The 15793-nt window shown below is 42.8% G+C and overlaps 1 protein-coding gene across 3 annotated transcripts in view; it reads right to left on the bottom strand.

The window, feature by feature from the left end:
* Positions 1 to 15793, bottom strand: part of JARID2 (jumonji and AT-rich interaction domain containing 2) — a 342752-nt gene that overhangs the window by 85123 nt on the left and 241836 nt on the right. For all 3 annotated transcript variants that reach the window (XM_073631096.1, XM_073631095.1, XM_073631094.1), the window contains one exon: positions 7143 to 8157. In XM_073631096.1, the coding sequence (XP_073487197.1) occupies positions 7143 to 8157 (1015 nt within the window). The remainder of the gene's footprint in view (positions 1 to 7142; positions 8158 to 15793) is intronic.

The following is a 15793-nucleotide window of genomic DNA, read 5'->3' as shown; positions in this document are numbered from 1 at the left end:
GCTCAGGACACACTCTGGAGTTCACTGCACTGACGGGTACTTCACTTTTCAATTAGCCCCAAATAAGCAAGGTAAAACTTATAATACATAACCCCTATTCTGCCCCAGTGCCAGCATAGTGGTGATGTATTAAAAATTAGACATAGAAATTATAAAATGAAGAGCTGAGTTCTTAAAGCAGGGGCACAATGGGGCTCCTCTGGCCCAGTCTTCTTTCAGGACAAAGCGCTGTGAATGATTCTTGAATGCCTAGTAGTCACATCGCCACAAAGAAACAGAGAGAAATCAGTTTTTTTTAAATAGTCTTTAAAACATTTGTGGTTTCTTAGGGAACTCCACATATGTACTTAGGGTTGTCACAAGTGGGGAAAGAGCCATAGGATTTAATCCCAGGGCCAAAGATTTTGAAAAAGGGCCTGATCCCCTATATGGAATAGAATATTCCACTGTAATAGCTAAATCTAGAATTCAAACAGCTTTAAGAAAGAAAGATCCTTCCTTCATCCACCAACCCATATCTTCTCTATCCCATCGCACTTTGTGTGCTGAGTTCAAGATCTACATCACTTATGCCTTGTACACATGATGAGATTATCGGGCTAATGATCGTCCACTTTGTTTTTTTGCATGCTAGTCTCATATCAAAAATGAAGAGGTTAAAGTTACGAAAATTCTTGTAAGACAGAATCAAAATTCAGAAGCGGTGTAATGTATTGTATTGTACTTTTGGACGAAGACTGTAGTGATTAAGCTAAAATAGTACAATCTTGTATCGTATGGGAAAAAGTTTTGTGCATGTCCCTTTGAATAATAATCAGATGAAATGTCATGATCGGCTCTCGAAAGAGGTGTACTAACCATCAGATTATCGTACGATCGTTTCGAAAGCGGTATTTTTGTCCGAATTTCTGATCGTGTGTACAGGCCTTTAAACCCAACAAAAACTTGTGACAACCCTTACTTTATAAATATATATATATATCTATCTATCTATCTATAAGATATATGCATGGTAGTGTCAGCATACAGAAGGAGGACAATCTGACTTTACCAAAGTTCTGTTAGTGCATTTTAAAACAGCAGTATTAAGGGAAAAAAGGTTAATATCTACACAATTTGAAAAAAGCATTTTGTAAAATACTTCCAAGCCAAACACTGTAAACACGTTCTTTCTTCATTATTACTGCTGTCTTAATTTAAGTCATGAATACTTTAAGGTTTTTTGCATTCCATGGCAGAAAAACATTCTACTAATGTAAAAACGGAAGTGAACATTTACACACTTTATGTCTGTGCTGACCCACACGTGCATTCATTGCAGGAGATCTGATTCAAAACCTGAACCACCTTAGTACCTTGACAAGCACTTTAATTTACTTGCTTTCCCTGCTGTCAAAATGAGATGATTCCTTGAATAATTTAAGATGTGTCTTGGAATAAATTGATCCAGAACACATATAGAGGAGTACAGCAGAGTATTTTTGAGGCTCAGTTACAGAAAGAGTAACATACTAATATACTAGATTATCAAGGCTCCAAGATTGATTGTAAATTGAATCATGTCTCAAAGGTGGTATAAAGCTGGCTATACATTATACATTTTTCTTGTACAATTTTCCTTTAGATTTAGCAAAACCATATAATATGAGGTCAAACCTAAGCACTATCAATTTGTATGCAATCAGGCAGGCCCTTGCACTACATAGTTGAAGGTAAATCTAAAGGAAATTGAATAAAAAAAAAATTGTATAATGTATGGCCAGTACAAAACTTGATTTCAGTAGGCTTTGAAAAGCAGAACAATTCTGGTGAAACATTTTGAACATAAGACTACTAATTGAAACACTGAAAAACAAGTGAAAGGCTGAGGGAGCCATGTACTAAATTGATTAATAAAGCGTCAACGCATTTTTCTGTAATCAAAAAAACTTCCAGCTACCTGCAGTAGCAGACAGTAGTCATTTCTTTAACACTATTTTAAAATGCACCCGTGCCCAGACCATGGACACTGTATTTACATAATTGTAACAAGCAGTAAAAGATCTTAAAAATAGCCACCCCTGACCTCTTTAGCTGCTTATGTTGTAAAGTCATTTTTTAGCAAATATCCTCAAAGATCACAACAGACTCTAAAGTCAGGTCAAAACAGATTTGGCAAAATATTAAGAAGCCATCTCTGCCTTAAATGAATAAACTATTAGTACATTGCTCCCCCTGTACATATTGAGTTAATGGTACAAGAACCCTACAAAGATTAAGGAAAGAGAAGAAAAGGAAATGTTGCATCGAAAATCAGCATAGTGGATGGCAGTATGCGTTGGTTTATGTCTTGTGTCCTTAAGATAGACTGAAGGACGCATATACACAAACCTCCCTAGAACTTAGAAATGGGTATTGCAGGATAGGTGGTGTTAACTAGAACTGTAGTTCCTTTGTGTCAGTCTACTGTTTTTAGTAGTCCACATTTTCCTGTGTAAGGAATGTCAAATGATCCTGTGTATGTTTGTATATATAGTTTTCATGTGACTAAACCTTTTGGTGTGTGATCAAAGGTGATAGCTTCTTTAGCAAGCTTTGGTTTTTGATGTTATGGCAAAAAGATTTTGAAGGACTGTGGCTTAGGCCTCATGCCCACGGGCATTTTTACAGTCGCTTTTAGGACCATTTTTACAGCTTAAAACCGCCTCTCCATGTTATTCTATGGCCTCATGCCCACATAGAAGTAAGGAGCTGTAAGTGGCATAGGCGCTTTTAAGCTCCAAAAAACCCCAGGACCAGCACGTTCTAAGGCTCCATCTCGAATCGCAAAAAATGCTCTGGTCAGGAAGGGGGTAAATCCTTTCCAGGGCTGAAGTGGTTAAAGAATTTCTTGGGATTTTTTTTGCTTTCCTCCGCTATGTGCCTTTCGTGTTCTTAGCAGCCCTAATTGCACCCTTACATCTCTTGTTGCATTCTTTATAAAGCCTGAAAGCTGGTGATGAACCTTGTATTTTTTGAAGGCCTTCTCCTTTGCCATCCAGGACTTTTGTTCGTTCTTTTAAATTTATTACCCAATGGGATGCATTGGCTAATGCCTTTATTTAATTGTTTAATTTAAGCAAACACATTTTCTCTGTTCTTTGTTCCTAAGATTTTATTCCAATTTATGCCTTCTAGCAAGGTTCGTAGTTTAGGGAAGTTGGCTCTTTTGAAATTCAGTGTCTTTGTATTCCCCTTATATTTCCTATTTGTGTGATTTATACTAAAGCCAATTGACCTGTGATTGCTGTTTCCTAAATTGCCCTGTATTTCCACATCCGTGATCAGGTCTATATTGTTGGTAATCAGTAGATCCAGCAATGCTTTATTTTTAGTTGGTGCGTCTACCATCTGAACCATGAAATTGTCCTGCAAGACATTTAGGAACTGGCGAGCCTTAGACGAATGCGCGGTTCCCTCTGCCCAGTCTTTGTCTGGATAATTAAAATCCCCCATTATGATAACACTTCCCATCCTTGCTGCTAATCCAAATTGTGATAGGAGATCTGTCTCCCCCTCCTCCCTCAGGTTAGGGGGCCTATAGCATACTCCCAGTATCATTTTCCCCTTGGCTTCATCCCTTTGGAGCTCTACCCATAAGGATTCCACCTCCTCCCTAGCTCCCTTAGTGATGTCATCTCTCACATTCACTTGTACATTAATCCTGATATATAGGCATACCCCTCTCCCTTTTTTACCCTCTCTATCCCTGCGATAAAGGATATACACTTGAATGCCAATCATGAGAGCTGTTGAACCAAGTCTCTGAAATTCCCACAAAGTCCAAATCCTCCTCGTACAACAGTATCTCTAGTTCACTCATCTTGTCCTCCAGGCTCCTCGTATTGGTGAGCATGCTATGAAGTTTAGACCAGTTGCATACTATCCTCTTATTGGGTGTTCTGAGATTGCAACTAGGACTTGTTACTATACTTACCTTGGGTTTATGTGCTTTAGTCAACCTACCACTAATGCCCCCAATACTACCCTCTGGAATATTTTCCGCGCTGACTATCCCTACCTCTGGGCCCTCCCCCCCGTCACCTAGTTTAAAAACCCCTCTAACATTTTGCCCATCTTTACTCCCAGCTGATCTGCACCCTCCTCATTTGTTATAAATGTAGTTGCAGTTCAGTGAGTAAAATACGTATTTGATCCCCAAGCAAAACATAACTTAGTACTTGGTGGAGAAACCCTTGTTGGCAAGGACAGAGGTATGTTTCTTGTAGTTGGTTACCAGGTTTGCACACATCTCAGAAGGGATTTTGGTCCACTCTTCTTTACAGATCTTCTCTAAATCCTTAAAGTGGATGTAAACCCAATGTCATCCTTTCTAAACTACTGCCATAGGGGTTATCTATAAGGATATACATGCCTCCTGCATGTATCTTTACCTGTCAAATGTCTCCCCTCTGTCTGTTATTAGACCCGAAAAACTGCAGATTCTGTGGGTGGGTCTGTTGTCTGGAGCTCGGTGGGAGGAGTCATGATGTCAGTAGACTCCCCGCCCACCTCTACACTCCTTGTCAATATGCATTTTCTCCTGTGTATTTCTAACACTGAACTTCTGCTGAACTTCTGCTATGATCTCTAACATCCAGTGAAAAGACAGGAAAGTAACCACATGACTTCAGCATGCCAAATCATGCTGAGGTGTGGAACAGCCAATCCTTGCAGAGCTGCTGAAGAAAGGAGTGGGGGAGGGAACTAAAAAATAATGCCTGTGTCTTAGGCTAGTGCACCAGATGTAAATCACCTGTCACTCACAGCAAGGGGAGCATTTAACAAAGTTTTTCTCAGTTTGTCAAGATTTTTCTCACTGAACAATAAAAGATGATTGCTCAGAGATGGATTAACTCTGTGTGGCAAGACTGGACTCAAATGATAGGAAATCTTATACTCTACAGTATGATAAAAAAAAAAAAAAAAAAAAATTCGGGTTTACATCCACTTTAAGGTTTCTTGGCTGTCGCTTGGCAACTTGAAGATTCAGCTCCCTCTATAAATTTTCTATAGGAATAAGGTCTGGAGACTGGCTAGGCCACTCCATGACCTTAATGTGCTTCTTTTTGAGCCACTCCTTTGTTGCCTTAGCAGTATGTTTTGGGTCATTGTCATGCTGGAAGACCCATCCACGACCCATCTTCAGTGTTCTGGCTGAGGGAAGAAGGTTCTCATCCAAGATTTTACAATACATGACCCCATATATTGGCCCCTCAAAGTAGCAAAGTCGGCATGTACCTTTAGCAGAGAAACAGCCTCAAAGCATATTATTTTCACCTATGTGCTTGACTGTAGGGATGGTGTTCTTAAGGTCATAGTCAGCATTTTTCTTCCTCCAAAAAGGACGAGTCGCGTTAATGCCAAAGAGCTAAATTTTGGTCTAATCTGACGACAGCACTTTTTCCCAATCCTTCTCTGAATCATTTAGATGTTGATTGGCAAACTTCAGATGGGCCTATACATGTGCCTTCTTGAAGAGGGGGGCTGTGTGGGCATGGCAGGATTTCAATCCATGGAGGAGTATTGTGTTACAAATGGTTTGCTTGGTAAATGTGGTCCCAACTACCTTGAGATCATTCACAAGCTCCTCTTTTGTCGTTCTGGGCTGATCCCTCACTTTTCTCATGATGGTTTCTCCATGAAGCAAAATCTTGCATGCAGCACCAGATCGAGGGCACTTGATGGTTATTTTGTATTTATTTAATTTGCGAATAATCGTTCCAACAGTCTCCTCCTCACCAAGCTTCTTGCTTATGGTCTTGTAGCCCATTCCAGCCTTGTGCAGGTCTACAATCTTGTCACTGACGTCTTTTGACAGCTCTTTGGTCTTGCCTATGATGGTGAGGTTTGAATGGAAGAAAGAGATTCTGTGGACAGGTGTCTTTTATTCACAGAACGAGTTGACGTTAAGAGCACCTTATTAAATTGACAGGAGTATTCTGTGTACCACATGAGCACATACTGTGGCCAGTCTGGGGGAGCCAATATTATTGTTGGTTTGCAGGGGATCAAATACTTATTTTACTCACTTTACTGCAACTTAATTTATAAAATTTGTATCATGTGTTTTTTCTGGATTTTTGGCTGATATTCGATCGCTATCATTTTGAAATACACCTATGATTACAATTATAGACCCTTCATTTCTTTGTAATTGAGCAAACCTACAAAATCTGCAGAGGCTCAAATAATTATTTTTGCCACTGAATACAACTGTTCCCTAAAATAAAACAAAACTAGTTAAAGTGTTGCTAAACCCACAACAGTAAAATCAGTCTGTATATCCAGTAAAACATACTTGTTATACTCACTGTGGAACCTAAGGGGTTAATCCTCTGTATTGTGTAAAAAGGTTGTTTGATCCTGTCTTCTCTGATACTCTTTCTTCCACAGTCCCCAGTCCATCTGCTGGTAGTACTTAGCCTTGGGTGCACTTTGCACATGCTCAGTTTGGTGTTTAGTATTAGAAAGTCATTTTTTTTTTGGGAGGGTGCATGTGATTGGCACAGGGCCAATCAGCACTGTCCAGACGGGGGTCAGGGGTCATGCAGCCTCATAAGACAGTCAGGAGAATGAAATCTCCTCCTACCAGCTTTGAGAAAAGGTATTTAGCAGTTTATATTTACTAACATAATTGCATTTCCATGTTCTGTGTACAGTGGGAGACCAGATATAGTGAATGCAGGGCCCTGGGTTTAGTAACCTTTTAAGTCTAAAATGAATACATCAATCAGGATCATATAAGAAACACACATTTGTAAATTGACATTCCTTTTAACACTAGAATTTATCTCATTTTATGCTTAAACAATAAAGAAATAATGAAAAATGTTAACCTTGAAAGATGATATAATTTTCAAGCACGTTTTGTGCACTTGTTTTTTGGATGACTACAGAGGAACTACACAGACAGCAGAAAGAACAGGAAACATTTTGGAAAGAAATCCCTAATAGTATGGATATGTGAACTGTTATTTGGTGTTATGGAAACTGCTTGGAACAAACAAACACAACATGAAGTGCAGAATTGTGGATTCCACTGCACTGATCCTGTTGAAACAGACATACTGTAATGTGAAGAAAGAGTTCAACAAGCACCTGCATCATTGTTATATTCTTACCTATGAGTGGAAGCTCATCCATGGTGATGCCCTGAGATTTGAGGTGCTTCTTGATGCAGGCCAGCCGCTGCACATTAGGACCCCAGCGTCTACCAAGCTTGTGGATGTGTTGATTCTGCGTTACAAAGCGCATTTCATCGTTCAGCTTGCATTCGGGTCTCCAGTCTGCGGGAGGGATCACTGTACACATCCCATACTTCTCCACTTGGGATCGGATGGACTCAATGTAGATCAGGGGGTCGTGGAACTCCTTGGCAGAAGGTTGGAGGACAGGGATCTCACACATGGCTACACACCTGGCCCTCTCAGCTTGTCTTTCTGGCTTAGAGTCCAGAGTTTTGTGCGAGGAATCTGTCTGTGAGGTAGAGTGATTTTCACAGCCAGCATCTTCTGTCTTACTGTGGGTTTGTGTAACTGATGTGCTCTTGGCTGCTGAGGCCCGCTTTGGCCTATTTCTCTCCAGCATCTTCTCTGGCACTTCTTTCTTGACATGTCCATTAAGCACCGGTTTCTCCGCCACAAGCCTCTTGCTTCTGACTTCAGGCAAGCTGGCGGATACTTTAAGTTTCTTTACTAAAGGCTGTGCCTTATTGGGGTGGTTTGCTTCCTCCAGACGTCTTTTTGAATTACGCAGTCCTTCCCTTAACTGCCTTCCTTCCTCCCTAGTGCATGTCTTTTTATTCAACTTGCCATTCATCTTAACACAGTTAATACCAGTGGCACAGTTGGGCTTGGATGTGGAAAGAGATAGCACCTGTTTACGAGTTTTTGCATTGCTGCTTTCTGTGGTCCCTGAGATTGTGTGGTGAACAGATGAACTGGTTTTGCTGTGATTCAGTTTGGTTGCCTTGTCCAGTTCTTTCTTGGCTTTGGTGTATGTGACAGTTCCCTTGGTCACCGTTGCAGTATACTTCACAGTTTTGGACGGTGAAGGTCTCGCTGCTCTCGTCTTTTTGGCACCGACTGAGTTAGAACTCGATGATGATAATCGAGTAATTCCATTCACCTTGGAAATCTTGAAAAGTGTAAAGAGAAAAATAAGTAACGAAAATATTAATTTAACTACTTTTCTTGGAACTGTTTACATTATGCTTTTTATGTAGTATTTATACTTTTTAAGTACTGAAGTTCTCCTTGTGTGTCTTAGAAATACAGACATGTAAACAAAAAAGAATCATCTATTAGGTTTCAAACACCAAGAGATATACAGCCAAGAACACATTTTTCTTGGCCTCATCTCCTTAGAAAAGCTTTAAAAAAAAGAACTACAGTCTGAATGGAAACTTTCCAGCAGTTTCTAGAAGTTTCAGATCTGAATCAATTTATAATCAACTACTACTAACCCATCCCACCCCCAAGTTCTCTCTTGAGCTAAACTGGACTGACACTATCACCTCAGCTGTGTCCCACTCCCCTTTTTTTCAGTGCTGGTCACCACAGACTTGAACTGGGCGGCACAGTGAGATTGGAGATAAAGAGATTTCTTTCTTCTTTTGAAAAAAGGAGGTAAACACTGGACCAGGTCACTGCTGTGATATGGAGGTAAGTAGCTGGGGTAGGGTTGATTAGTGAAGTTTATCTCAGAAGGGCTGAGAGGCGGAATTGGTTTATGTGAAGATAAGGCTTTTAAGCAAGGAAAGATATGATTGCTAAGAAGTGTAAGGAAGATTAAAGTAAAAAAAAAAAAAAACACAGAGCCTCAGTAATTACTGATGGGTTATAGGGTATCATTAGGTGATTGGACACTGGTCACACCCTAGACACGAAGTTCAACCCCCTATATAACCCCTCCCCTTCCTGGGGATACCTCAGTTTTGTAGCAAAGCAATATAAGTGTATTAGAAGAGGGGCGGGACCTCTGTGTCCCGTGATTATTATTATTATACAGGATTTATATGGCGCCGACAGTTTACGCAGCGCTTTACAACATTAGGGCAGACAATACAAGTACAATACAATTCAATACAGGAGGAATCAGAGGGCCCTGCTCGTTAGAGCTTAAAATCTAGGAATGTACCTCAAAAGAAAAGGATTTTACAGGTAAGCTGTTATAAAAATCCTATTTTCTTTCTCGTACATCACGGGACACAGAGCCCCAGTAATTACTGATGGGATGTCCCAGAGTAATGCTATTTGAGGGGAGGGGACCACACAAAGTAGGGTGTAATCAGACCTGAGGACCTTGTACCGCTGCCTGCAGCACACTACGCCCAAAGGCGATATGCTCATGCCTTCCCACATCCACCTGATAAAATCTGGAGAATGTATGGACTGAAGACCAGGTGGTGGCCTTGCAGATTTGAGCCATAGAGGCCCGGTGATGCACCGCCCAAGAAGCACTAATAGCCCTTGTGGAGTGTGCCTTGATTTGAAAAGGTAGAATTTTCTGTTTCAAACCGTGAGCTTAAATAATCATTTGTCGAATCCATCTTGAAATGGTAGACTTTGGCACTGCCTGTCCTCTATTGGGATCTTCTGGCAGTACGAACAAAACATCCGTTTTGCGAATTTGAGCAGTTGCATCCAGATAGGCCTTGACTGCTCTTACTACATCCAAAGAATGTAGTGACCTTTCTTCCGTAGAACAGGGATCTAGAAAAAAGGAAGGTAGAACAATATCTTGGTTTAGATGAAAATCTAAAACCACTTTCAGTAGAAAGCTAGGATGAGGGCGCAATACCACTCTATCCTTGTGTATGACTAAATAAGGCTCTTTACAGAAAAGAGCTGTTAATTCTGATACTCTTCTAGTAGAAGTTATGGCTACCAGAAAAAAATTAACTTTCTTGTCAACAAGACCAAGGGAATTTGATGTATTGGTTCAAAAGGCTGTTTCTGTAAAACTGACAGAACCAAATTCAAGTCCCAGGGGTTTAAGGGCGCCCTAACCGGAGGATTAAGACGCGTTACCCCCTGTATAAAGCTTCGGACTAAAGAATGCGAAGCAAGCGGCCGTTGACATAATACTGACAAGGCCGAGACCTGGCCCTTGATGGTACTCAAGGCCAGTTTCATTTCTAATCCCATTTGTAGAAAGTCAAGAATTCTACTTATGACATACAGTCAGGTCCATAAATATTGGGACATCGACACAATTCTAATCTTTTTGGCTCTATACACCACCACAATAGATTTGAAATGAAACGAACAAGATGTGCTTTAACTGCAGACTTTCAGCTTCAATTTGAGGGTATTTACATCCAAATCAGGTGAACGGTGTAGGAATTACAACAGTTTGTATATGTGCCTCCCACTTTTTAAGGGACCAAAAGTAATGGGACAATTGGTTGCTCAGCTGTTCCATGGCCAGGTGTGTGTTATTCCCTCATTATCCCATTTACAAGGAGCAGATAAAAGGTCCAGAGTTCATTTCAAGTGTGCTATTTGCATTTGGAATCTGTTGCTATCAACTCTCAATATGAGATCCAAAGAGCTGTCACTATCAGTGAAGCAAGCCATCATTAGGCTGAAAAAACAAAACAAACCCATCAGAGAGATAGCAAAAACATTAGGTGTGGCCAAATCAACTGTTTGGAACATCCTTAAAAAGAAAGAACGCACCAGTGAGCTCAGCAACACCAAAAGACCCGGAAGACCACAGAAAACAACTGTGGTGGATGACCAAAGAATTCTTTCCCTGGTGAAGAAAACACCCTTCACAACAGTTGGCCAGATCAAGAACACTCTCCAGGAGGTAGGTGTATCTGTGTCAAAGTCAACAATCAAGAGAAGATTTCACCAGAGTGAATACAGAGGGTTCACCGCAAGATGTAAACCATTGGTGACCCTCAAAAAAAAGGAAGGCCAGATTAGAGTTTGCCAAACAACATCTAAAAAAGCCTTCACAGTTCTGGAACAACATCCTATGGACAGATGAGACCAAGATCAACTTGTACCAGAGTGATGGGAAGAGAAGAGTATGGAGAAGGAAAGGAACTGCTTAAGATCCAAAGCATACCACCTCATCAGTGATGCATGGTGGTGGTGGTAGTGTCATGGCGTGGGCATGTATGGCTGCCAATGGAACTGGTTCTCTTGTATTTATTGACGATGTGACTGCTGAAAAAAGCAGCAGGATGAATTCTGAAGTTTTTCGGGCAATAATAATCTGCTCATATTCACCAAAATGCTTCAGAACTCATTGGACGGCGCTTCACAGTGCAGATGGACAATGACCCGAAGCATACTGCGAAAGCAACCAAAGAGTTTTTTGGGAAAGGGAAAGAAGTGGAATGTTATGCAATGGCCAAGTCAATCACCTGGCCTGAATCCGATTGAGCATGCATTTCACTTGCTGAAGACAAAACTGAAGGGAAAATGCCCCAAGAACAAGCAGGAACTGAAGACAGTTGCAGTAGAGGCCTGGCAGAACATCACCAGGGATGAAACCCAGCGTCTGGTGATGTCTATGCTTTCCAGACTTCAGGCTGTAATTGACTGCAAAGGATTTGCTACCAAGTATTAAAAAGTGAAAGTTTGATGGATGATTGTTAATCTGTCCCATTACTTTTGGTCCCTTAAAAAGTGGGAGGCACATATAAGAACTGTTGTAATTCCTACTCCGTTCACCTGATTTAGATGTAAATTCCCTCAATTTAAAGCTGAAAGTCTGCAGTTAAAGTACATCTTGTTTGTTTCATTTCAAATCCATTGTGGTGGTGTATAGAGCCAAAAAGATTAGAATTGTGTTGCTGTGCCAATATTTATGGACCTGACTGTATTTTCTGTGATGCCAAGCCCTGGATACACACCAGGAGATCTAAGCTTTCCAGACTCTTATGATAAATCATTCTGGAAACTGGCTTTCTTGCATTGATTAAGGTACAAATCACAGGACCTGAAAGCCCACGACTCTTCAGAACATGGGTTTCAATAGCCAGACCCTCAAATTTAGCATTTGTAAGGCAGGATGGAACACTGGACCTTGGGATAGCAGGTCTGGACGTGACGGTAGGGTCCACGGGGGACCTACTGCCATCTTTACTATTTCTGCATACCAAGCTCTTCTGGGCCATGCTGGGCAACCAGAAGTACCAACTTCCTTTCCTGCCTGATTCTGCGAAGAAGTCGTGGCAGTAGCAGAATAGGAGGAAATGTATAAATTAGGGACAATTGATGCCATGGAGTCACCAACGCATCTGTCCCGCATGCAAGAGGATCCCTTGTTCTTGACACAAAGTTATCAATCTTGTTGTTGAACCTGGATGCAAAGAGGTCTACATCCGGAACCCCCCATCTTTGGCATATGGCCAAGAAAACGTCGGGGTGAAGAGACCATTCCCCTGGGAATAACTGCCGGCGACTCAAGTAGTCTGCCTGCCAGTTCTCTACTCCCGGAATGAAGATTGCCGATATGCACGGCACATGCTTCTGCCCAGATTAAGATCTGGTTTACTTCTCCTTGGGCTGCATGACTCCTGGTGCCTCCCTGGTGATTGATATAAGGCACTGCTGTGGCATTGTCGGACTGGATCCTGACAGGGCAACCGGAAAAAAGGGTTTTCCCTTTTGCAGATTTTCGGGTATCAGCCAACTGAGGCTCTGAAGCACTGTAGGAGACAGACGCATCAGGAAATCCAATGCCTGAATCTCCTTGTTCCAGGCAAACAGGATACTGTTTTGCAGCAGTCTCGAATGAAACTGAGCATAGGGAACTGCTTTGAATGAAGCCACCATCTTCCCCAGTAGCCTCATACAAAGGCGAATAGGAGGATCTTTCTTTGCCCTGACTACCTGAATCAGTTCTTTTATGGAATGATCTTTGCCTGGGGTAAAATACCCTCTTCTGGGCTGTATCTATGACCAGACCGAAATACTCTAGTCTTCTTACTGGTTTCAAAAAAGACTTTTCTGAGTTGAGGAGCCAACCTAGGTATTTCAGGTAGTTGACTGTGGTGACCAAGCTTTGGTCCAAGTGGGCTACCGATCGGTCTATCAAGAGCAGGTCGTCTAGGTATGCTATTACCGTTATACCTTGGGCCCTTAATCTGGCCAGCGGAGGGGCCAAGATTTTTGTAAACACCCGAGGTGCAGTAGCTAGCCTGAAAAGCAGAGCTATAAACTGAAAGTGGCGTTTTTCTACTTTGAAACGCAGGTACTTTTGATGAGCAGGGAAAATAGGTACATGCAGGTATGCGTCCTTGATGTCTACTGACGCCAGAAATTCTCCTTCTTGTAGGATGGAGACGACCGATTGGATCGATTCCATGCAAAAGGATCGTATCTTTAGGAATCGGTTTAGATCCTTGAGATCTAAAATGGGTCTGGCATCTCCATTTGGTTTTGGAACCGTGAAAAGGTTTGAATAAAACCCCAATCCCTGCTCTTGCGTGGGAACAACCACGATAACTTTTTGCGACAATAGTCACCTAGAAGAGAGACTTCTTTTTCTCTGGGTCTTTGGGAACATTTGATCTGAGGAAACGAGGAGAGGGGAATTCTCGGAACTCTAGTTTGTAACCTAGAGTTAATGTGGACTTCACCCATCTGTCCTGGAAATACTCCTACCAGAGCCTTGAGAACTGTAGCAGTCTTCCCCCCACCCGAGCGAGCGTGGGCACTCCTTCAAAAGAGGATTTAGCGTCTTGTCTAGTAGGCTTCCTCCCACAGAGCTACTTTGGTCCCTGGGTCGACTCTGAGATTTATTTCTTGAGCCTGACGGAGGAGGCTGTCGCGACTGCCTGGAGGTTGATGCTCCTGGCACTGGGGACAGAGCCTGTTTAAAAGAGGGACGTATACCAAATCCTCTCCGAACAGCCTAGCACCATGGAGGGGAAACCCAGCCAGAAGCTTCTTACATGGTGATTCGGCTGAAATTTTCAACCATAAGATTCTACGCACCAACCCAACCCAATCGCAAGGCGAAAGGTTTGGATGATAGAATCTCTGATTGCGTCAACAGCAAACACAAAGCCGCTGGTAGGTTGACAAACCCCCAGGCTTGCATGGTCTCTCAAGTATTGACAGACCGATTGCTGCCACTGCAGGTTGAGCTATTAGGACATTCTGCCACTGAACCTGCCCAGAAGAAAACACTTTTCAACAGGAATTCCAATTTCTTATTAGTTGGATCCCTAGGTATCTAAACGTCGACAAGACAAGCCAGACTTATATACGGAGGAATGGCGGCGTCAACTACCGGTATACCCCCCATCTTAGTAAATTTTTCCTCCATAGGATAAAGTGTTGCAAACTTTTTCAGGCGGAAAAAAATGTTTATCTGGGTGATCCCACTCAGAAAAAATAAGCTTTTTCAGTAACCATAAACAGAAAAGCATGTGCAGTTTGAGGAGGCTTCAGTGAACCCAAACCAAAGGAGGGTTCTTTAACTGACTCAGATACGGGTAACCTGAATGTGGAGCGGACCAATCCAGCCAAAATTTTCACTAACACCTTCTCATCCTGAGAAGCTGAAGAGGGCCCTTCTCCACTGGATTCCTCAGAAGAGCAGTCATAAGTCTCATCCCAATCCTCTGAGAGGGATTCCTCTCCTTTTTCCCCCAGAGTTCCTCTGTTTGAGGGTCCTGGGTGGCAGAGGGGGACCTAGTGTGTTTTCTTTCACAGAGTGAAGATGCGATTAAGGCCACCAGTCTTTTCTCTAATCCATTAATGGTTGAGGAAAGAAACTCCTGTGTAATGTATACAGGGGCTGAAGTGCCAGAAGCAGCTGCAGCCCCTGACCCCAACAGCTCACCCTGGCCAGCTTCCCCCGGTCCTTCAGGGGGGAAGGTGCTGCAGAAGGGGGGTTCTCAGGGCCTGAGGGAGTCCCTTAGAGCCCCTATTTTCCGGGGTATATGTACCTCTGTTTTGCCCCTAGTGCAAAACACAAAAAAGCAGAGGCACTACCAGAATGCACTGACTGCTGAGCAATGTAGTACAGCAACTGCCGCTGCTACCAAGTCTCAGTCTGGTGCTCAAGTAAATGTTTGCCTGGGAATGCCTGTGTCTCCCACCTCACATGCGCCCGTCTGCTCTGTGTCCCTCCATAGGCCGTGTGCATCTGAAAAGAGTGCACCTTATAGCCTGTATGCAGCCTGCAATGTGAGCGTTTCACCACGCCGACGTTGCGTTAACGCTCCACCCCCCCCCCTGCCACCCTCGTCCTTTAAAAAAAAAAAAAAAAAAGACTGTTTCCCGTGCGAGCCGAGGCTCTAGATCCTCAGATAGCATGGGGGGGGGGGGGGGGGCCGGGGTGGAGGAGAGAGGAGGGCCGGTGGATGGGAAGCCACTGTAATGGCGGCGTGCGGCATACTACCGCTTCCCTGTGCCTTTACCTAAGCCGTGGGGGGAGAATCCCTGTAGGAAAAAACCCCCTTCCCACATCCTACCTGGAGCATGGCTTGGAGGAGCGTACAGCGTGGACACCGAGACAAGACAGATCAAGCATGAAAAGGTATGTGCTCTTGACAGCCCCCGGTGGCGACTATAGATATAGCATACATTTACTTAAAGGAGAAACCTTATAAGAACTGGAAAAATTCTTAAGGAGTCTCCCTTACCTTATCCAGCTGCAGGGTTCTGTTGCATCAGACCCAATCTTCACCTCTCATGGTGGGCTCCGTTTCGAGAAAAACCTTCAGAGACTGGGGCCCCCTATGAATAGGGGGATCCACAGTTCTGGCCCTGTAAAGCACCCCGCCAGGGATATGGCT

This window comes from Aquarana catesbeiana, linkage group LG05, assembly GCF_042186555.1.
Source record: "Aquarana catesbeiana isolate 2022-GZ linkage group LG05, ASM4218655v1, whole genome shotgun sequence".
Lineage (NCBI taxonomy): Eukaryota > Metazoa > Chordata > Amphibia > Anura > Ranidae > Aquarana > Aquarana catesbeiana.
The sequence above is the reverse complement of the archived record's forward strand: the minus strand, read 5'-3'. Positions and strand labels throughout refer to the sequence as shown.